This window comes from Ornithorhynchus anatinus, chromosome X5 (genome assembly GCF_004115215.2).
Source record: "Ornithorhynchus anatinus isolate Pmale09 chromosome X5, mOrnAna1.pri.v4, whole genome shotgun sequence".
In the NCBI taxonomy this organism is placed as follows: Eukaryota; Metazoa; Chordata; class Mammalia; order Monotremata; family Ornithorhynchidae; genus Ornithorhynchus; species Ornithorhynchus anatinus.
Genome location: NC_041753.1, coordinates 36,757,800 through 36,780,729, shown reverse-complemented (window position 1 = coordinate 36,780,729; position 22,930 = coordinate 36,757,800). Strand labels below are relative to the sequence as shown.

The window sequence follows — 22,930 nt, the reverse complement described above, 5'->3', positions numbered from 1 at the left end:
ATGTCCAGATTTAAGGCTGATAAATAGAAAAAAAAGTTAAAATGTAAAACTACATTAAATACTGAGAGCACTAAGTTTTAGAGCGCTCTTTTCTCACTGTCTTTGTGGAAGACCGTTCACATCATGGTTGGATTTTTAGATAGGCTCCTAGGCAATCACCCAGCCAAACTCATTTCTCCACTTTTTGAAGGATACATTCTTTCATCACAAAGTTATTTTGCTCATGGTGTTGCCACTTCTTTTGCAAATTGACAAGCTGAAAACATAAAAAATTCAAATACAATTTAAACTAATTAGACTCTTTGAAGCAGAGAAAATAAGTCCCTACCTTTAAATCTTACCAATTCCTTGCATTTGATCTCACACGTAAGATCATAGTCGAGACCAGAAAAAAAATGGAAAGGAATAAACAATAAGAACACTTTTGAAAACAATACAGTAACAATGTTACTGGCTTAGGCTTTAAAAACAGAGGATAATGAATATAATAACCTGTGAACTGAAAGATTCGATTGTTTCTCATTTCTCCAACAGAAGAGGGAAAAAAAAACCTTATAGAGAGATGGATGCTGGAGGAAGACTAAAGTTCAGGTTTCTTCATATATCATATATTGTTCTTGTCTGTCCATCTCCCCCGATTAGACTGTAAGCCCGTCAAAGGGCAGGGACTGTCTCTATCTGTTACCGATTTGTACATTCCAAGCACTTAGTACGGTGCTCTGCACATAGTAAGCGCTCAATAAATACTATTGAATGAATGAATGAATATCCTTGAGATCAATCTCTTAATTAACATCTGTAAGATTTAACACCACAGATGATATGGTATATCCAGACACTGTCAAAGACTTGGCTATAAGGAGAAACTTCCTTATTGCCAGATCTGAGTTTCCTGTCTAATGCCAGAAGCTGTGATAAGAACAGAGCTGCAGGGAGAAGATTATAAGAGTGCTGGTTAAATGTTGGCCCTGCTTCAGTACTTTCAGCATCAACAGGAAACTAATGTGGATATTATATTGATGGTTGCTTCCTCACAAGACAATTTTACTAGTATAATATTACATTGTTTTCAATATACCTCTATTGAGACTTTTTTCCCTTATATTAAACAAAGGATAGTCTGAAATTAAAATAGCATTTAGCCTAAAAATGTATTCCAGGAAAATTAATTAGATTGTGATTATTCTCATGCAGCTGATAAAAACTTGTTTTCATTTTCAATCCTAAAGAGTTGATAATTGAGGCTGGAGTTGTTTTTATTATTTATTGCATAATAATAATACTAATGGAACTTGTTAAGCACTTACTATGAGCCAAGCAACTGTTCTAAGCACTGGGGTAGATACAAGTTAATCAGGCTGGACATAGTCCCTGTCCCACATGGGGCTCACACTCTTATCCCCATTTTCTAGATGAGGAAACTGGGGCACAGAGAAGTGAAGGGACTTTCCCAAGGTCACAGAGCAGACATGTGGTGGAGTCGGAATTAGAACCTAGGTCCTTCTGACTCCCAGGCCCGTGCTCTATCCACTAAGCCAAGCTGAATGTTACTGGATATTCATATACTTTTTCTGGCCCACAGGAGGTTCCCAGGCTAAAATAAGGTGCCTGGGGTGAGGGGAAGGGGGAAAAGAGAGGGAAGGATTGGGGGGGCTGCCTACCACCACCCGAGGAAAGAATAATATGATAATTCATTGATTTTTGCTTTAACAAAACAAAAAAGGAATAAAAACAATAAGTACTGTGGTGCACAACTACCAAAGCTTCGGGGCTTTCCACAGCTCCTCCAGGAACGTCCCTAGTTAGCGACAATCTTTCTATTGTGAATTTTCATCATGAAAAGTTATTTTGACAGTCTCAATGGAACATTCATCTAATTGAAATTTTCCAGGCAGCAAGAAATCCAGATATTAGAGTAAGTTCTAACTAAGGAATTTTTATGCGGGCTGTATCCTATTTGGACTAAACTACTAAATCTTCACATTCAGTGCCTCAGGCTGGACCTTGAAATTCAAGAGAGAGGAAGGTGTGGGGGGGGGGGGGGCGGGGGGGGGGGGGGTAAGGGAGGGAAAGGCCGGAAAAAAACAGTCAGCACTTTTTTGCAGTAACTCCTTGTATGTTTTATCCTTGGACAGTCAAGTGCCAGGCCTTTTTCATTTTTCATACAATCGATGGCCTTCCTGATATACAGTGGACCTCTGGAATACCTAATGAGTGGGTCTGCAGAGGATGTATATCGTTCACAGAATTTTTGAAGTCAAATGTCAGTTCCTTTGGGATAGTACTTCATTGTAACCAAAAATTTCAAGGGAATTATTATAAGGAGGCATGCAACTGAGGGGGGAAAAAAATCCCTCTAGGGAAGCTCCTGCTTCCAGTGGGAGAAGTTCTGAGTTTAGAAAACTCAAAAACAAACGGGTCTTCAAAATCAGTCTCTAGTAATGTTTCTGAATTAATGGAATTCATCTTTTTAAATTAACTATTTCACCTAAAGATATTTTTTCTGGGTGTCCTTTTGAGTCTTTTAATGATCCCTCTTTCACCCCTTTTCTCCTCCAGGAAATATACACATTTTCAAATATATCCCTAACACTGAGTCTACATAATCCTGAGTAGAGAGTTGGCAATTATCTGATTAATTTGGATTGTATGTATAGCCAAATTGAATAAATCCAGCTTTAGGCCAGAATTAACCTTTTCAGTCATTCTGCACAGCTTGAATATGACCAATAATTGCTTATCTGCCTGTACAAACCTGGCTAAAAAAATCCTAGTTTTGGGTTTGAAAACTACATCACCAGGAAGTTCAAGCAGATGTGAATTTTGGCAAAACTCCTTCTCTTTTTTTTATGATTGCATAAATATAGCACCCCTTGATGTGTGAAGCCCAAAGGTGAAGTGTCAGCTATTTAGGTCTACACCCTGTTGTTGTTGTTGTTGTTGTCTTTTGCTGTCGAGTCATGTCCGACTCATAGCGAGGCCCTGGACTCATCTCTCCCGGAACGCCCCGCCTCCATCTGCGATCATTCTGGTAATGTATCCATAGAGTTTTCTTGGTGAAAATAAGGAAGAGGTTTACCATTACCTCCTTCCAACTTGAGTCTCCACCCTTGACTCTCCCATGCCGCTGCTGCCCAGAACAGTGGAGTTTTAACTTGTAGCAGATTGTCTTCCCCTTGCTAGCCACTGCTCCAAGCTAGGAATGGAATGGATATGCCTCTGCTTGACTCTCCCTCCCATAGTTGACACTGGTAGAGTCCTGGAAACTCTCCAGGTGTGACTCTGAGAGGGGGACATCCTGTTGGGTCTTAACATTATTAAAATGTCGTACAGACTGGCAACAAGTGGAATAAATTCAGAAACCCCAGATAGTTTTTTAGTTCTTAGATTGTGAGCCAACTGAAGGACCTGTGCATTGTCTCTCAAAGCTCAGTACTGTGCCCTGCACACAGTAAGCGCTTAATCAAATATTACTATTATGTAAAAATAAGAAGTTTTAAAAGAAATTGGTGTGGGTCATCTCATATGCCCCTTTCCCCAAAGGGACATATCAACTTTGAAACCTTTAAAATGGGAGAGGAGGAAACCCCAAAAGGAAACAAACCAATCAGCACAGTAGTGGAAAGACTATTATCAATCAATCGTATTTACTGAGTGCTTACTGTTTGCAGGGCCCTGTACTACTAAGAGAGTACAACACAACATTATAACAGACACATTCCCTGCCCACACTGATTTTTCAATTGGCCATTTAAGCAGCTCTTAGCTCTTCTCTCTTCCTTAGTTCTCTGAAAATGGCAACAAATTCAAGGAAGTGCTCATAATGGGAGTGCTGAACCTTTTGAGGTACCTCTTGAACAGCTCTCTGAGATGGGAAATTTCAGGATCAGGCTGAATTCACTGCTTTGCCTTAGGGGAGCTAATCTTTACACCTCAATGCCCTACTACACTTAAGGCAAGTTAATTGAAAGAAGTAGTCTATATTGACTAAATCCATTAATGCAACAAGGTCTCATGTTGTCTTTTCAGCCACACTGACACACACTGACAAAGCAGAGGGAATTTCCAGGTGTGGCACAGATTTGGAGTGTAGATTCAAGATGGAAAGTGCTCGTATTTCCAAAAGAGGATAACTTAGAATAGCAGATGTTTCCCTTCTTCCCATGGCCTTAGCAGACAGTGCCTAGCTGCACAGGCACCACCCTTATTCATGGCCTGACCAGAAGGAATGCAGCACTGTTTGGAGCGAGTATAGGCCCATCTGTGGATGAGTCCAATGCTCAAGAAGACCTAGCTTAGACATTTTATTGTATGTCCTATGTATCTCTCTTCCGGGGGAACCTACCTAGGCGGTGGAGGGCCCAAAGTTCTTGAGTTCCTTGTCCCAGAAAGTCACCCCACTTTTCATATGGAGATATTGGTAATGTCTGTCTTGCCCCTTCTAGACTGTAAGCTCGTTGTGGGCAGGGGATGCATCTGTTTATTGTTGTATTGTACTCTCCCAAATGCTTAGTCCCATGCTCTGCACACCGTAAGTGCTCAGTAAATACGAATGAATGAATAAATGGAAAACAGGAATCTGAGTGTCTTGATTTCCCTGGGGGTGTTAGCTGGTCTTGGAACGGAGTTCCACTGTGGCAAAGGGTAATTGAGGTTTGGCACTCCCAGAGAGTGAATGCTGTGCTCTCAGAAACAGCATGATTAAGTCAGGGCTGCTTCTACAAAATGCTGCATGCACTTGCCAGGCAGGTATCTTCTTTTTTTTTTAAATGATATTTGTTAAACGCTTACTATGTGTCAAACTCTGTTTTAAGCACTGGAGCAGGTACAGGTCAATTAGGTTGGACACAATCCTTGTCCTACATGGGGCTCACAGTCTAAGTAGGAGGGAGAACAGGGATTGAATCCCCATTTTACAGTTGAGGAAACTGAGGCAAAGAGATCTCGGGTGACTTGCCCAAGGTCACACAACAAGCAATTGGCAGAGATAGGATTAGAATCCCGGTTCTCTGACTCCAAGGCCCACTCTCTTTCCACTACACCACATTGCTTCTCTGCAACAAGCTGTTTTGATCACCAAATGAGGAGATGGGGAATCACAGTAAGGATATGAATCTAAACTCTCTGGAGAGAATCAGGCTTCTCTTTTGAAGATACAGGACTAAAAACTAAATGTAACCCCCTTTTCTTCTTACCTGACAATGTGTCTCATTCTCTTGCAGTTGTTGCTTGAGAGCCTCACATTTGGCATTCAGCTTTTCCATTACTTTCTCATAGGAGATTTTATGGTTTGATAATTTTGCTTTCTCCTGGTAGAGTATCTAGAGGTAAACTCAAATGGGTTAAATTCAGAGTAACTGAACAGAATATCCACAAAATGAATACTTTTTTTTTAACTGGTATTTAAGTGCTTACTATGTGTCAGGCACTGTACTAAATGCTGCAGTAGATACAATAATAATAATAATAATGTTGGTATTTGTTAAGCGCTTACTATGTGCCGAGCACTGTTCTAAGCGCTGGGGTAGACACAGGGGGATCAGGTTGTCCCACGTGGGGCTCACAGTCTTCATCCCCATTTTACAGATGAGGTAACTGAGGCATCCAGAAGTTAAGTGACTTGCCCAAAGTCACACAGCTGACAAGTGGCCGAGCCGGGATTCGAACCCATGACCTCTGACTCCAAAGCCAATCAGGTTTGACACAGTCCATGACCCACATGGGGCCCATAGTCTTAATCCCTATTTTACAGATGAGGTGAATTGAGGAACAGAGAAATTGAGTGATTTGCTCAAGGTCAAGCGGCAGACAAGTGGCGAAGCCAGGATTAGAACCCAGGACCTCTGACACCCAGGCCCATGATCTATCCACTATGCCACCCTGTTTCTCATTGATGTTATCCTCTAAGTATATATTTCTAGTAAGAACCTAGGCAGCGAATATGGGATGGAGGGGTGAGTCTGGATACAAGAGGGACAAAAAGCCCCATCTGGATCCATATGCAAACAGGAGGGAAGCAAACAAAATGAGCCTCAATCAATCAATGGCATGTATTGAGCACATAAGTTCAAGGCACTGAATTAGTGCTTGGGAGAGTAAGTACAACTGTAGCAAGACACAGGCTCCCTGCCCTTGAAGATCTTACAATCTCCATGGCTGGCATAGAGAATACAGAGTTAACATTTTGATTTTTAGTTTCCCACTCCTTGTAAAATCATTATGGGCAGGGAACATGTCTGCTAATTCCGTTGTATTGTACTCTCCCAAGTGCTTAGTTCAGTGATCTGCATGTAGTAAGTGCTTAGTAAGTATGACTGATTAATAGTGAGGGGGGAGACAGACACAAAGGATTTATAGATAGTAAAATCAGGAGGGAGAGTAAGTATAAAGCCTCTCTGTCTCGGCTTGGTTTCTACTTCATCCTCTATGTCCTCGCACTAGCTTAGGCCCATAAACGGGGGACTTTTGGAGAAGTGTAGTTCCTCTGCCCCAGCCCCCTGGCTAGCATGGAGAATAAAGAGTGCCCATTTTTAGTTTCCCACTCCTTTTCTTCTTTCTTTGTTTCTATGGTATTTGTTACACGTTTACTCTGCACCAAGCACTGTACTAAGCGCTGGAATAGATTCAAGTTAATCAGGTTGGACAGAGTCTCTGTCCCACATAGGGCTCACAGTCTTAATCCCCATTTTACAGGTGAGGGAAATGAGGCCCCGAGAAGTGAAATAATAATGACGGCATTTGTTAAGCACTTATTATGTGTCAAGCACTGTTCTAAGTGCTGGGGTAGCTACAAGGTAATCAGGTTGTCCCACATGGGGTTCACAGTCTTACTCCTCATTTTACATATGAGGTAACTGAGGCACAGAGAAGTCCAGTGACTTGCCCCAGGTCACCTAGCAGACAAACGGCAGAGCCTGGATTAGAACCCAGGTCCTTCTGACTCCCAGGCCCGTGCTCTGTCCGCTAGACCACACTGCTTCTCCTTCACTACCTACAACTGACACTACCTCGCCCTTTTGGCTCCCCAGTAGGTTGAACAGGGGACGCGTATCCAGTCATGTACGTACTGGGTAAAAGCAGTGTTGGGTCTGCTGCTGAGAGGGCACAGAGAGATAGATACTCTGTTGCATGGACGCACAGCACACCTGGTTTCCCAAAAAAGACAATAACGATTGATACAACAGATGTGTCTCATTCCACACCGATGGTCAAAATAGATGAGACACATAGATGAGGTGGGGTGCAAAAAGAGATAAAGTATGAATTTCTAATCTAGCTCTAAATTATGAATGATATATATTAGGAGAGTTGTTCTTCAGTTTGAAGAAGACACTTCTGACAGCGAGATGGCCTATTTAAGGCTATAGCAACAATAATTCATTATTTTGTGAAAAACAGTGATTACACTGTAGCTGAAATAGTGCTTTTAAAATCAATATTTTAAATTAATTTGCTTTCAATCAATCCTATCTTGTTTAAATTTTCCAACTAGGTTATGTGCCAGGGACCAGGTCTAAGTCCCACCATATAATTATTTCCCAATGCTTAGTACAGTGCTCTGCTACTAAATACCACTACATGCTGAATTTCATCTGGAAAGACAATATTTATAGCCAACTAAGGAATCATTAGACTGTGATCCAACCCGATTCTACTAACATTTACCTTTCTATTTTCTTCGCCTGACATCTTCAAAGACATCAAGTCTCCATAAATCTCTAAGTCCTTCTTCATCTGCTCAATTTTATTCTGAAGACAAGCCTGTTCTTCGCTCATCTTACTCTCCAGGAGCTCCATCTTCTGCAGATCCAACTGCAGACATTGGCTATCTGAAACGCAGGAAGCACATGTCATGAAGAGACAAATACAGACTGATAACAGTGGCATTTTTTAAGCACTTACTATGTGCCAGGCAGTGTACTAAGCGCTGGGGTGGATACAAGAAAATTGGGTTAGATACAGTGCCCTGTCCCACAGTTTCAATCCCCCACTTTGCGGATGAGGTAATTGAGGCACAGAGAAGAGAAGTGACCTGTCCAAGGTGACACAGCAGACAAGTGACAGAGCCGGGATTAGAACCCATTGATTGATTGTCCTGACAGAATGTGGTCAGAATTCATAACCACACTTTTCTTATTCTTAGCATACTGAATCTGTCAAAATTTCAAACAAGTTTTTGCATGCCTGTGTTATGACAAAATTACTTTCAAAAGGCTCTTATGACTGCTGTAACCCATTGAAAAGACTATGGAACTGGGAGTCAGGGTTATATTTCCAGCTTTTCCACTGGCCTGTTGGATGACTCGCTTAACCACTCCGTATCAGTTTCTTCATTTGTAGAATGGGGAGAAGGTATCTGCTCTCCCTAACCTCATACTGTGAGCCCCGTTTGGGACAAGGACTGTGTTCAGTCTGCTTCTCTGGCATCTACCACAGCATCTGGCACATACTAAGTTCTTAATAACCTAAACTCTTATTAGTCCTTACAAAAGCAGATGGCATTTGAGACACAACAGAAAGGAACACAACTAAGATCTCTGGTGTTCTTCACTTTCAGGCTCAATTTCACCTTACCACGTCAGACAGATGAGAGCTTATTATATTTCTAAAGGCTTCCAGAGGGGATTCCACAACCACCTGTGGTAGCCTACAGATATAGCCTCGACCTTTAATTTAAAGAGCATGCTGATGGTGAGATTGTATTCCTGGCTGTGTCACTGAGAATCTCTTACCCACTTGCACACTGTGCCCAGGAAAATATGGCAGTGCACCTATTGCCATTTGGGTGGGCATTGTTCAGACACCAATGGTTAAGAAGGCAAAAATATGTCCTAGCACCAACAGTGCATGTGTTGTTGTTCTATGCAGTAGTGATGAGAAGCAGCGTACTGGAAAGAGCATGGTCCTGAGAGTCAGAAGACCTAAGTGCTAATCCCAGCTCTGCCACTGGCCTGCTGTGTGACCTTGAGTGAGTCACTTCACTTCTCTGGGCCCATTTCCTCATCTGTCAAATGGGGACTTCAAGACCTGTTCTCCTTCCTACTTAGGCTGTGAGAACCATGTGGGACAGGGATTTGTGTCCCTATCTACCTGAGAGCTGAGTACGGTGCTTGGGACACAGTAAGCGCTTAACAGATACCAGTTATCGGTGACTGTTTGTGCCGAGCCACCCGCGCTTTCTTGGCTGCCTGGTAGGAACAATGGATGCAGTCTGGGGTCAGGGAACTGAATATTTAATAATAATAATAATAATGATGGCATTTGTTAAGTGCTTACTATGTGCAGAGCACTGTTCTAAGCGCTGGGGAGGATACAAGGTCATCAGGTTGCCCTACGTGGGGCTCACAGTCTTAATCCCCATTTTACAGATGAGGGAGGAATATTTCTAAGATTTCAACAGAAGTAGAAAGCACTGTGCCCTCACTCAGGATGGTTTAGGAGGGTTGGGGGAATTTAGTGGAGGAGGAATAGAAAGAAGGTACATCATTTCCATTGTAGGTACAATAAAGACACAGTTATGAATAAAACCAAACTTTCATTATTGTGACAGAGATTAGGCTGCATCAATACTTCAAAATATGAATAACAGCCCTTACTGCCAGGCACAGAAGCAAGCATGGCTCAGTGGAAAGAGCACGGGCTTTGGAGTCAGAGGTCATGAGTTCGAATCCCAGCTCTGCCACTTGTCAGCTGTGTGACTGTGGGCAAGTCACTTAACTTCTCTGGGCCTCAGTTACCTCATCTGTAAAATGGGGATTAAGACTGTGAGCCCCATGTGGGACAACCTGATTCCCCTATGTCTACCCCAGCGCTTAGAACAGTGCTCTGCACATAGTAAGCACTTAACAAATACCAACATTATTATTATTATTACTCAGTATGGGTCGAAGACTGAACAAACGTCAAGGCATACTTTCTCTGATGACTTAGTTTTACAAACTTTTATCAATCATTTACTGAGCATTTCTTGGGGGCACAGCACTATACTAAGAACCTGGGAGGTCTAATATAACAGAGTAAGCCCCGTGTGGGTGGGGACTGTCTCTCTTTATTGCTGAATTGCACCTTCCAAGTGCTTAGTACAGTGCTCTGCACACAGTAAGTGTTCAATAAATACGACTGAATGAATGAACAGCGTTGGTGAGAAGCAGCGTGGCTCAGTGGCAAGAGCCCGGGCTTGGGAGTCAGAGGTCATGGGTTCGAATCCTGGCTCTGCTACTTGTCAGCTGCGTGACTGTGGGCAAGTCACTTAACTTCTCTGTGCCTCAGTTACCTCATCTGTAAAATGGGGATTAAGACTGTGAGCCCCACGTGGGACAACCTGATTGCCCTGTACTACCCCAGCACTTAGAACAGTGCTCTGCACATAGTAAGTGCTTAACAAATACCAACATTATTATTATTAGACATGTTCTCTACCCACAACGAGCTTATAGTTTAGCGGAATTTTCTAATTAACACAATAGGAAGAAAGGAGTTCTGATGAAAGCCAACCTTAGATATGCGCTGGCCATTACTACTAAAAACGTTGTCCAGGCTAGTTGAGAGGGAGGCAGCAGGTAAATGCCCCTACCATTGCTGCAATTTTGGGTTTGAGACAGTTTGGTAGCCATTTCTCAAGAGAAATGGGCAGGAGTATGCTAGCTGCCCGTGGAAACAAAATAAAAGGGTGAAAGAGAGTTGAGCAAAACAATCAGAGGGCATGGAAGCTTATAGCTAAGAAACAGCCTGGCTAGTCTGCTGGTCAGTTGTCTATCTGCGGACAACTTAGATGAGTTCCACCCTAGCCTTTATATATTGAGGAAAGAATCATTTGTAAAGAGCAAAGTTGATCCTCCTTAAACAACAATTTTCATGAAAAGCAAAAAAACAACACCAAAACCTTCTCTAGGGGAAGAGACAGGAAGAGGATGCAGTCCAGTTCCTTCTGATATGCCATGAAGTTGCAAAGTTTAGTAAGCAGTGTATACACAGTAGCGAAATCTGAGGCCAAACTACTTTGACCCACGGAAATGTTTCTGAGAAACTATGCCATCCGTACTTTTGTTTACTCCCTGGAGTTTCCTTTCTAAAAATACAAATAAAAGCTGAAGTGGACAGACTCCTTAGCTCTTCAAGACAGGGCACTGAGAAAAATTTGAGGCTCCCTATTTCAACCACTAGGACAGAAATTCAAAATGATATATTCTAATTCTAGGTTGGAAAAAGGGGAATGTAGAATCCATTATCCCTTAAAAAGGGACTATGTTTACCAAACTTCTGTTGTCCAAAACAAATTTCCTGTATCTGATCGTCATTACTAAAGAAGCACAACTGACTGGGTAGTTAAGTAATCTATACGTTTTAAATGCTGTAGCCCTTATCAAGCCAATATTAGAACCTTACTTTCGGCCACAGTGATATTCCCTTATTATTTCTCTATTTCTTTTGTAAATGTAGCTTCCCACATCTCTAAATGATTCCTGAACTGGTGTGTAAAGGGCTGATTACAGAAGGCCCTCCATAATGTTGAGTCAATATTGACCTTGGCTGTGGTTTTAAGATAACTAAGGGATGCTGGAACTACAGTATGGTCTGAAATGCATAACAATTAAAGTGGGATGTCTAACTGAAATAACTAAAACCAGAAGTTCCTTAGAGTGGCTTCTAAGCAAAATAGGAAGGAACAGCTTTTAAAAAGCCATGGTTGGAATATACATTCTCTAGCTGCTGGTCATGTGATCCCAACAGATAAATAAAAAGCTCTAAATCACCAAAAATAACTAAGGAGCGTAAGAAAAATGTATGAACCAAAATCCATTTAAACTGGGCAATTGTGTAACTATCAATGTCTACAAATTGTAGATTGTCATCATGCTAAAAAAAAAAACCCTCAACATTTCCCATTGATTGAACATGGATTTATTCAGCAAATTCAAAACAACTGGTATGTAGTAATAATGTGTGCAGAGTACTGTACTAAGCACTAGGAGACCAAGTTGGTGAACTCAAGGAGCTTTCTATCAAATGAGGGAGACTGAAAACCACAAATGGACAGCGGTAGGAGAAAGAGCAACGAGGTAATGGTTGATAAAAGGAGAGTGGCAGGATAAACAGAAAAAAATAGTAGACATAATTGCAATAAAGAGTGCAAAGGATGGCTGTTGGATGGATGTGATCAACCAATCAATGTATTTATTGAGCACTTACTGGGTGCAGAGCACTGTGCTAAGCAATTGGGAGTGTACAATATAACAGACACATTTCCAGCCCACAATGAGTTTATGCTTTAGAGAGGGAGACAGGCATTAATATAAATAAATTACGGATATGTACATAAGCGAGGCTGAGGGAGGGATGAATAAAGGGAGGAAATCAGGGTGATGCAGAAGGGAATGTGATCTGGGAAGGTAGAACTTAATGCCTGGAGGACATGGCTTTTCAGGTGGGCTGTGAAGATGGGAAAGCTGAAGGAAACATTTTTACCAGTCTTGAAAATTGGCCCCAGCCTTCTGCCATTTAATGGTGCAATGAACATCTAGGTTCAGCCTAATTTCTTTCAGGTCCCCAGTCCATTTTGTCCTTTATTTTGGCCTGATTGACCTAATTTGCTAAAGATACAAATTTGCTCATTCAAATACTACTCCATAGATTGGGAAAATGGTGACAGTCCATAATCAGGTAAGATTTAGAACATTAGGAACAGTCATTAGGAAGACGTCCTATCCCATCCATGCAGGGACTTTTTGAAGTTATGTTATAGTTTGTCCTCACCTGAATAAAGATTTCTATTTGTACTCCGTGATTTCTCCATTTCTCTGGATTTGAAATTGAGGTCCTCCTGCATCAACTTCAGATCTTGATTAGTGACACAAGAAATCTCTTTCATGCGATTTATGTTCTACATTTTATGAGAAATAAGAGTGGAAAAATCCATCAGAATTTATTTTAACACAACTCATGCGAAAAATGAGAAGGCACGTTAAGTAGAGCAATAGAACAACCATGGTTGCCTTTTAATGAAGAGAAATGCACTCTATAAAGACAGAAACCCTAAATGATCACTCTGATGAAACAGAATGCAAGTTAACCTTGGTATGGATCATCCATTGCTGAATAACTGAACTGATTATTTCAAGGTTCTTATTAGTCATTCAATATTTATTAAGCACTTGCTGTGTGCTGAGCACTGCCCTAAGTACTTGGGAGAGTAGAGTGGCGGTCAAAGGTGCAGTCCCTGCCCTCAAGGACTTGAACGGTCTTGGGGAAACGGTATGGACTAATAGAAAGGGCCCACAAGTAGAGTTGGAAGACCTGGGTTCTAAGTTGATCTTGGCCTCTTGGCTGCATTGTGGGACAGGGGCTATGTCTGACTGGATTGTCTTATGCTTACCCCAGTGTTTGGCACATAGTAAGTGTAATTTGTTACTAGAATTACCACTGAGTACTGCAATTTATCAGGGGACTAGGACTAGAAAGACTGCTGCACGTGAGATCCTCGGCTGGAACAATAATAAAAATAATAAAAACGCTACAATTACTAATGATAATGGTATTTGTTCAGTGCTTACTCTGTGCCAAGCACTGTACTAAGTGCCGGGGTAGTGACAGTATATGCTGATCAGATATAGTCTCTGTCCCACATGAGGCTCAGAATCTAAAGAAGAGGGAGAACAGACCTTAAATCCCCATTTTACAGGTGAGGAAACTGAGGCACAGAGAAGGTAAGTGACTTGCCCAAGGTCACACAGCAGATAACCGGCAGAGCCGGGACTAGAATCCAGGTCTGCTGACTTCTAGGCTCTGTTCTTCTCACTAAGCCAAGCTGGCATACATTTCTTATGTTCCAACTAAACTCCTGCATTGGCCTCCTCACTGGTCTCCCTACTTCCAATCTATCCGTTCTTCACTCCGCAGGCTGCAGCACATGTTTCTTCATTCTTGAGAAACTTCTGGGTTGACTACACATTTCCCCTTCCCTTCACATCAAGCAGAAACACCTGACTACTGGGTTCAGGCTTTTTTTTTAATGGCATTTGTTGAGCGCTTACTATGTGTCAGGCACTGTTCTAAGCCCTGGGAAAGACACAAGCTAGTCAGGGTTAGACACAGTCCCTGTCCCACAGTCCTAATTCCCATTTTGCAGATGAGAGAACTAAGGCACAGAGAAGTAAAGTGACTTGCCCAGGGTCACAGAGCAGACAAGTGGCAGAGTCAAAATTAGAACGCACGTCCTTCTGACTCCCAAGCCCGTGCTCTATCCACAAGGCCACACTGCTTCTCTCAATTGCTCCCAACTTCTCCCATGCCACTACTTCCAACCTCTCCCATCTTCAGTCTATACTACATTCTGCAGTCTGGTCAAGTGCTTACACAGTGCTCTGCATATAAGTGTTCAATAAATACCACTGATTGATTGATCATCTTGGTAAAATGTCATATAGCACATGTCTCTTCACTCTTCAGAGACTTCTAATCGATGACCTGTTTCCCTTCACATCAAGCAGAAATTCCTGACTACTGGCTTCAGCTGTTTTCTTTACTGCTCTGCACACAGTAAGCATGCAACGAATACCACTGATTAATTCTCCACTCTCTTCACCTCGAATTCTTTATTCCTCCCAAGCACTGTGCCACTCTCCAGCCCTTTGCTCATACCCACCCCCGAAGCTTGGAACTCCCTCCCTCTTTGAATTGGTCAGACCTCAAGCCTGCCCAGTCTCAAAGCCTCCTTGAAATCTCATCTTCTCTAGGAAGCATTCCTTGATCAATTTCCTCTCCTCAGTTGGGTCATCCCAGCTGCCATCTTATTACTTTTGTACGGACTGATTTCCAAAGTCTATTATTTTATTAAATAATGTTATCTACCCATCTATCTTCCCCTACTCTTGTTATTACTAGTTGTGTTTCTGTTTTTTCTCCTAACTGTAAAACATTTTTCACTGCTGCCTCCCCCCTTTAGATCATAAACTCCTAGAGGGCAGGATCAATTCTTTTACCTCCATTGTACTCTCTCACATGTTCAGTTCAGTGCTCTACCCACAAGCACTCAATAATTAGGATTGATTGACTGTTACAGGAATCAAGATAGGAGTTGCTGTCCTTGAGCAGAGTTTTCAGGAAGATTGGGACAGCAAGAGGAAGTCTCAAAAACAGCAGCAGGCCCTGCAAGTGGCAAACCCATTAACGCAACAAGGAACTATTTTTATGGATGAAAACTGAGGGATGGAATGTTGGTCACAGCATTCTCTTCAGCCCCAGTGGCATGTACGGGACAGGATCTAACCTTCAGTAACATCATCTTCAAAGGTGAAGGGCAGCTTTACATATATTTTTAAGTAGATGAAACCACCCCCCTACTCTCCCCAACCAACAACTTACTCTACTAGAATGCTCCAGCAGTGAAACAATGTTGGTTTCCATCTGGGTTTTCCGATCTTGTTCCAGATTCCTCACTTCTTCAAAAGACTCAATAAAGGCTGCAGATGGAAAAAAAGAAATTACATTCTACTGCTGACATAGGATCAACACAGGTATATGGCAGTTGGCTAGTTCTATCATTGCAAATGGATCTTTTAAAAATAATCCTCTCATTGTCTACTTAAAACACATTCCCCCAAAAATCTAACAACTTTTCCTCAAGGTAGATTTCCTACGTTTGCCAGGCAGACTGACACTTTCTGTACCTCATTCACCCTAAAATGAATCTGTGTGATTCCCCGCAAGCTCAGCGTGGCTTAATGGAAAGAGTACGGGCTTGGGCGTCAGAGGTTGTGGGTTCTAATCCTGCTTCCGCCACTTATCAGCTGTGTGACTCTTGGCTGGTCATTTGACTTCTCTGTGCCTTAGTTACCTCATCTGTAAAGTGAGGATTAAGACTGTGAGCCCCACGTGGGACAACCTGATTACCTTGTATCTACCCCAGCGCTTAGAACAGTGCTTGGCACATAGTAAGAGTTTAACAAATACCACCATTATTATTCTAAATTTTGTGGAAATTTTTTCCTCTCTAAAGCAGACCGTCCAGTAATGGGAGGGTGATTATTGAGAGGGGATTTCAGCTGACCAATATCCCTACCTTCCTGGGACCATGACATCACTGCAACCAAGTTTCTGATTTCTGTGTAGGACGGTCATCGGAAAGATGGGGCTGCTCTGGAGATAAACTAACTAAAACAGAGTTGGAATGGGTTGTCTCTAATTCCTCAGTCAACCAGGACCCAGTTTGTACAGAACCAGTGAGATTCTCCGAGGCAGATATGCCACAGGGATGCTGGAACAAGTGGGATTACTTGTGTTCCAGAATGCAAGGAATGTGTCTGTTTATTGTTATATTGCACTCTCCCAAGTACTTAGTACAGTGCTCTGCACACGGTAGGTGCTCAATAAATAAGGCTGACTGACTGACGGACCTGCTCTGAAGGAGGGAACCAGGGGGAAGTGGAAAGGCCAGTTGCTCTTTACTATCCTTATACAGGTGTCTGTATTTCAGGCCTGTAAACTGAAATCTGGCTTTGGGGTTGATATCGGAGCATCTCTCAAACAATTAGGAGCCTGGGTACACAGCCTGCACTTGGCTATGTGCCCTTTAAGCACTTTGATGCTCACCCCAGCTCAACAGCACTTATATTCTTATCCTATTTACCTAATCTATTTTAATGTCAGTCTCCTCCTTTAGACCATAAGCTCCTGGGAGGGATCGCGTCTACCACCTTTATTGAACCGTACTTTCCCAAGCTCTCTCTGCACGCTGTAAATGCTCGATACCAACTGATTGATTGAGTGAGCTTGTGGCAAGCAAGATTAACATCCCAACACCAAAAGCGAGCAAAGTAGATAATCAGGCCATTCGCAGTGGGATTTTGTTAGAAAATTTTGGAGAGGCAGCAAGGTCTAATGGAAAGAGCATGGGCCTGGGAGTCAGAGGACCTGGTTCTGATCCCAGCTCTGCCAACTGCTTGTTGTGTGACCTTGGGCAAGTCACTCCACTTCTCTGTGACCTAAATTCCCTCAACTGTAAAACGGGGATGAAATACCTGTTCTCCCTTTATCAATCAATAGCATTTATTGAGCACTTACTTTGTGCAGAGCACTGTATTATATGCTTGGGAGAGAACAATACAACAGAATTATCAGACACGCTCCTCCTACTTAGACTGTGAGTCCTATGCGGGACAGGGACTGTGTCCCATCTAATTAACCTGTACCTACCCCAGTGCTTTGAACAGTGTTTGATGCATAGTAAGCACTTACAAATGCCATTTAAAAAACCAACAAAAAAAACCCTTTCTGGCCTTGCTTTTGTTGTGGGCAAAGTCAAAAAGACCGAGTGCTACTGCTAAGTGCACAGGAACCCTGGTGACATTGCTCGTCAATCATCAGCCAGTCCTGGAACTCCAGCCTCACTAGCTCTGCTAGGATCCCATTGTGTCTAATACAGATAGGCATGTTCTCCGGGGAAGGGCAGTAATTAATTCATTTTGTGATAAGAGATCCAACTGTGTGATACTGGAAATCTACTCTAAGAGGAAAAGTCATTGTGTCAAAGACAAACCAAGGAAATGCTATAAAACAATTCGAAAAGGAAGTTCTTGCTCAGTTTTCTGCTGCCACACAGTGGCCAAATAGAGCCCAAATCGGTTTGGCTGTTCCACAAAGCTCCTCATTGGCACAATCCTGGGGCCTTTGGTGATTCTGGGGTGGTCTCAAATGAGGTTCAAGGGAGGAGATGGTCCTACTGGGCTAATTGGACCCCTTGAAGGCCATACCCAGGAAACAGAAGGACACATCACAAGAGCACAGGCTTGTAGACTTGATACCAGTGAACAGCACTTCAAGAGATTAGTATTTCCAGAGCCATCAGTAAATATTCAGGTGCCTTCTTTCCAGGTAACAGTATTGGCTCTTATGGGCTTGTACAGGGAAAGTGAACTCTGTTCTGTGATTTTTTTAAAATCTAGAGTATTGTTGGTTACACTGATTGACTTGTTGACTGGGGGTGTATCTTAGTGACCCTGTGAACACATATTCAACTCTCCTTATTTTATACCTGCCAATTAGATTGTCTGTTGAGGACTCAGCATCCACTGGTGCTCCAAGTTTCTGAGAGCAGAAGGGAGATGAAATAAAGAGTCCACAAGGAAACAAAACTGTCTGTATTTTGTTTCTGATCTGTATTTGAGAAACTTGTAAAGGAACTGGAAAACTGACCAAAGAATTGTTTGATAGTTGGAGTACACATTTCATGTCTAATGTTTCTTTTTGAAACTACCCAGATTTACGTAACCAAGGAAACAGTATTGCCTAATGGACAGAACATGAGTCTGGGAGTCAAGAGTCATAGGGTCTAATCTGAGGTCTGGCCCCAGCCTGCTGTGTGATCCCAGACAAGTCACTTAACCTCTCTGTGCCAGTTTCCTCCTCTGTAAAATCAGGTTTAGATTGTGAGCCCCATGTCAGACAGGGACTGTATCTGAATTGATTGCCTTAAGCTTACCTCAGTCATCAGTACATCTGTCAAAAAGTGCTTAATAACTACAGTAAGTATTAATTATTATACTCAATAACAGCGCTTTACCTCACAGGGCAATGGGATCCTGTTTTGATCAATGTCAGGTCAAAAAATAAAGGCATTAGTACTTTGCATATCTGGATTGCAATCCAAGGATGTGCTCTACAAAAAAGTATAGCAACTTACAGTCCATGTTTTCCTCCCTTTTCCTCAGTTCTTTGTATTTCTGTCTCATTTCACCTTCAAGAGATAAAAATAAAACAGCTCTGACTTCACAAACACCAGGTATCTGTAATGCATATGCCAATACCATTTTAATAGTTTAAGTATTCACAAGTTTTCAAGTAAAATTATGTGAAAACTATAAAATAACATGCTATCACTTTGTTTCCAAACTGTCATTATCACTGCTATCTTTTAAAGATACATATGAAGTGAGATTTTTGTCATGCCATGTGACATCATGGACCTCAAAATTTAGCATTCTCTGTTCTCGCCCAATTTTTACAGATTCCAAAAATAATTTTAGAAATGAGAAAAAGCATCTTTTTGGATAGGCAGAAGTTAGCCACTATGGAAATGTACTTATTTTGCACAATTTTAACATTTGGCTATTAGGTCCACCAACCTAACCAGTGTAAAATCTTTATCTGACATACTTGGGGATTGGTAGGTGCCTGTTAACCAAATATGCCGGGAACTGGGAGTTGGGGCGGACCAGGAGGCGCATTCTGTAATCGTGCTGAGGGCTCAAGTAAATGGGAAGCAACGTGGCCTCGTGGAAAGAGCATGGGCCTGGGAGTCAGAGGACCTAGGTTCTAATAATAATAATTCATAATTATGGTATTTAAGCGCTTACTATGTGCCAAGCACTGTTCTAAGCGCCGGTGTAGATACAACGTAATCAAGTTGTCCCACGTGGGGCTCACCGTCTTAATCCCGATTTTACAGATGAGGTAACTGAGGCACAAAGAAATGAAGTGGTTTGCCCAAAGTCACACAGCAGACAAGTGGTGGAGCCGGGATTAGAACCCACTACCTCTGACTCCCAAGCCCGTGCTCCTTCCACTACGGCATTCTGCTTCTCTAATCCTGGCTCTGCCACTTGTCTGTTTTCTGACCTCGGGCAAGTCACTTCACACCCTCTAGATGTTAAGTCATTATGGGCAGGGAACTCGTCTGCTAATTCAGTTGTATTGTTGAGAAGCAGCACCCGAGTAGCGGATAGGGCATGGGTCTGTGAGTCAGAAGGTCATGGGTTCTAAACCCAGCTCTGTCACTTGTCTGCTTTGTGACCTTGGGCAAGTTATTTCCCTTTTCTGTATCTCAGTTACCTCATCTGTAAATTGGGGATTGAGACTGGGAGCCCCACTTAGGACAGGGACTGTGTCCAAGCCAATTTGCTTGTACCCACCCCAGTGCTTAGTACAGTGCCTGGTACATAGTAAGTGCTTAACAAATACCACAATTATTATTATTGTTGCTGTACTCTCCCAAGCACTTAGTACAATGCTCTGCATAGTAAGTACTCAATAAATATGATGAATTGATTGATTCTCTGTGCCTCAGTTCCCTCATCTGGAAAATGGGGATTAAGATTGTTAGCCCCGTGTGGGACAGGTACTGTGTCCAACCCAATTATCTTGCATCTACTCCAGCCCTTAGTAAAGTGCCGAGCACAATCAGGCTCTCCATCACCTTGCTCCCTCCTACCTCTCCTCCCTTCTCCCTTTCTACTGCCCACCCCGTACACTCCACTCCTCTGCCGCTTACCTCCTCACTGTCCCCCATTCACACCTATCCCGCCGTCGACCTCTGGCCCACGTCCTCCCGCTGTCCTGGAATGCCCTCCCTCCTCACCTCCACCAAACTAACTCTCTTCCCCTCTTCAAAGCCCTACTGAGAGCTCAGCTCCTCCAAGAGGCCTTCCCAGACTGAGCCCTCCTTTCCCTCTGCTCTGCCTCCTCTCCCCTCCCCCTCCCACCCTCTGCAGACTTCTCCATCACCGTGGATGGCACGACCATCCTTCCCGTCCCGCAGGCCCGCAATCTCGGTGTCATCCTTGACTCGTCCCTCTCGTTCACCCCACACATCCTATCCGTTACCAAGACCTGCCGGTTTCACCTCTACAATATCGCCAAGATCCGCCCTTTCCTCTCCACCCAAACGGCTACCTTACTATTACGGGCTCTCGTCATATCCCGGCTAGACTACTGTGTCAGCCTTCTCTCTGACCTCCCTTCCTCCTCTCTCGCCCCGCTCCGGTCTATTCTTCACTCCGCTGCCCGGCTCATCTTCCTGCAGAAACGATCTGGGCATGTCACTCCCCTTCTTAAACAACTCCAGTGGTTGCCTATCGACCTCCGCTCCAAACAAAAACTCCTCACTCTAGGCTTCAAGGCTCTCCATCACCTTGCCCCTTCCTACCTCTCCTCCCTTCTCTCTTTCTACCGCCCACCCCGCACGCTCCGCTCCTCTGCCGCCCACCTCCTCGCCGTCCCTCGGTCTCGCCTATCCCGCCGTCGACCCCTGGGTCACGTCCTCCCGCGGTCCTGGAACGCCCTCCCTCCTCACCTCCGCCAAACTGATTCTCTTTCCCTCTTCAAAACCTTACTTAAAAATCACCTCCTCCAAGAGGCCTTCCCAGACTGAGCTCCTCTTCCCCCTCTACTCCCTCTGCCATCCCCCCTTTACCTCTCCGCAGCTAAAGCCTCATTTTCCCCTTTTCCCTCTGCTCCTCCACCTCTCCCTTCCCATCCCCACAGCACTGTACCCGTCCGCTCAACTGTATATATTTTCGTTACCCTATTTATTTTGTTAATGAATTGTACATCGCCTTGATTCTATTTAGTTGCCATTGTTTTTACGAGATGTTCTTCCCCTTGACGCTGTTTAGTGCCATTGTTCTTGTCTGTCCGTCTCCCCCGATTAGACTGTAAGCCCGTCAAACAGCAGGGACTGTCTCTATCTGTTGCCGACTTGTTCATCCCAAGCGCTTAGTACAGTGCTCTGCACATAGTAAGCGCTCAATAAATACTATTGAATGAATGAATGCTCTTCCCCCTTCCCCTCAGCACTGTGCTCATTTGTATATATTTGTATATATTTCAGCAAAGAATCAACAAAGCAAATGCAGGACTACGAAACAATATCTAGGCAGACTTTTACCGAGCATTCAGCTCTGTTTTCTGCTCAACAATTCTACTAGTTCTCCCTCACTGACTTATATGCCCTCAACACCTACTAGCCCTTCCAAACATTCAACTGAAGCCCCCAATTCCCCAGCTGCATCCCTCCCAACCTCTGAGGGCCCCGCCAAATACGTCAATGGTCTCCCATCACCCCCTCAACACTTCCACTTCCCAGCTGTCCTCTGAGAGGAGACTGCCTACCTGCTCTACAATCCACCTGAGCATCTGACCCTATTCCCACACCTCACAAAAAAATCACTTGCTCTTACTCTCCTCCCCTCCCTTACTGCCATTTTCAAACTCTCACACTCAAACACCATTCTGATTGGGTGACTCTTTCTCTTTTGGGGGATGATTTCTTTAAAGGGGGAGGGGGGCTCTTTAGTACAAGATAGGTCTAGATTAAGGAATCTGTAGCATACCAGTCATGTAATATTCATTCAATAGTATTTATCGAGTGCTTACTATGTGCAGAGCACTGTACTATGCGCTTGGAATGTACAATTCGGCAACAGAGACAATCCCTGCCCAATGATGGGCTCCCAGTCTAATTGAGGGGTATTTGTTAAGTGCTTACTATGTGCCAGGCACCATTCTAAGCGCTGGGGTAGATCAAGGTTATCAGGTGGTCCCATGTGGGGCTTACGGTCTTCATCCCCATTTTCAAGATGACGGAACTGAGGCCCAGAGAAGTAAAGCGGCTTGCCCAAGGTCACACAGCAGACAAGCGGTGGAGTGGGGATTAGAATCCGCAACCTGTGACTCCCAGTCCCAGTCTCTTTCTACTGAGCCACGCTGTATAATATGGTTTTAAGGATTAAATACTGCTTGAAATTCTGGAAGGCTTAAAATTTGTCACTGCTTAAGAGATTGGCCTTACAGAAGATTCAATGAAAATCTTTAAATAATCCCTTTTATCTGTCTGACTTTGAAGGTTTTAATCTGTTTGTTGGGGAATCCCACGTAACAAACAATTTCACATTAATATTTCCATTGTTCTGACAAGTGTTCTAACCATTACCTTGGTGCTCGGTTATTTCCATGTCCAGTTGTCGTACTTCTTCACTATAAATGATAATTTTTTCTCTTATATCTGCTAACCTACAGGATCAAATAAAAGTAATATTCAATATTATAAAACAAAAGGGAGTAGAAAATCTAGAGTTTCAATAGAGCACTGAACAATTTTTAATTTTACTAGCAAAAACAGTTAAAAAAGAGCCAAGAAAAGAAAGAGCTTAAAAATAAC

At 43.1% G+C, this 22,930-nt stretch overlaps 1 protein-coding gene and 1 non-coding gene across 2 annotated transcripts in view; both read right to left on the bottom strand.

The window, feature by feature from the left end:
* IFT74 (intraflagellar transport 74) overlaps positions 1–22,930 on the bottom strand; it is a 76,166-nt gene that overhangs the window by 809 nt on the left and 52,427 nt on the right. The window contains exons 14-20 of the mRNA XM_001505888.6: positions 22,703–22,782; positions 18,677–18,730; positions 15,361–15,458; positions 12,754–12,880; positions 7,666–7,829; positions 5,196–5,321; positions 196–256 (exon numbers count right to left, since the gene is read on the bottom strand). Of these exons, the coding sequence (XP_001505938.2) occupies positions 196–256; positions 5,196–5,321; positions 7,666–7,829; positions 12,754–12,880; positions 15,361–15,458; positions 18,677–18,730; positions 22,703–22,782 (710 nt within the window). The remainder of the gene's footprint in view (positions 1–195; positions 257–5,195; positions 5,322–7,665; positions 7,830–12,753; positions 12,881–15,360; positions 15,459–18,676; positions 18,731–22,702; positions 22,783–22,930) is intronic.
* LOC114808500 lies at positions 3,154–3,292 on the bottom strand. Its single transcript, XR_003756348.1, has one exon. It is a non-coding gene; the product is annotated as a small nucleolar RNA SNORA7 (small nucleolar RNA).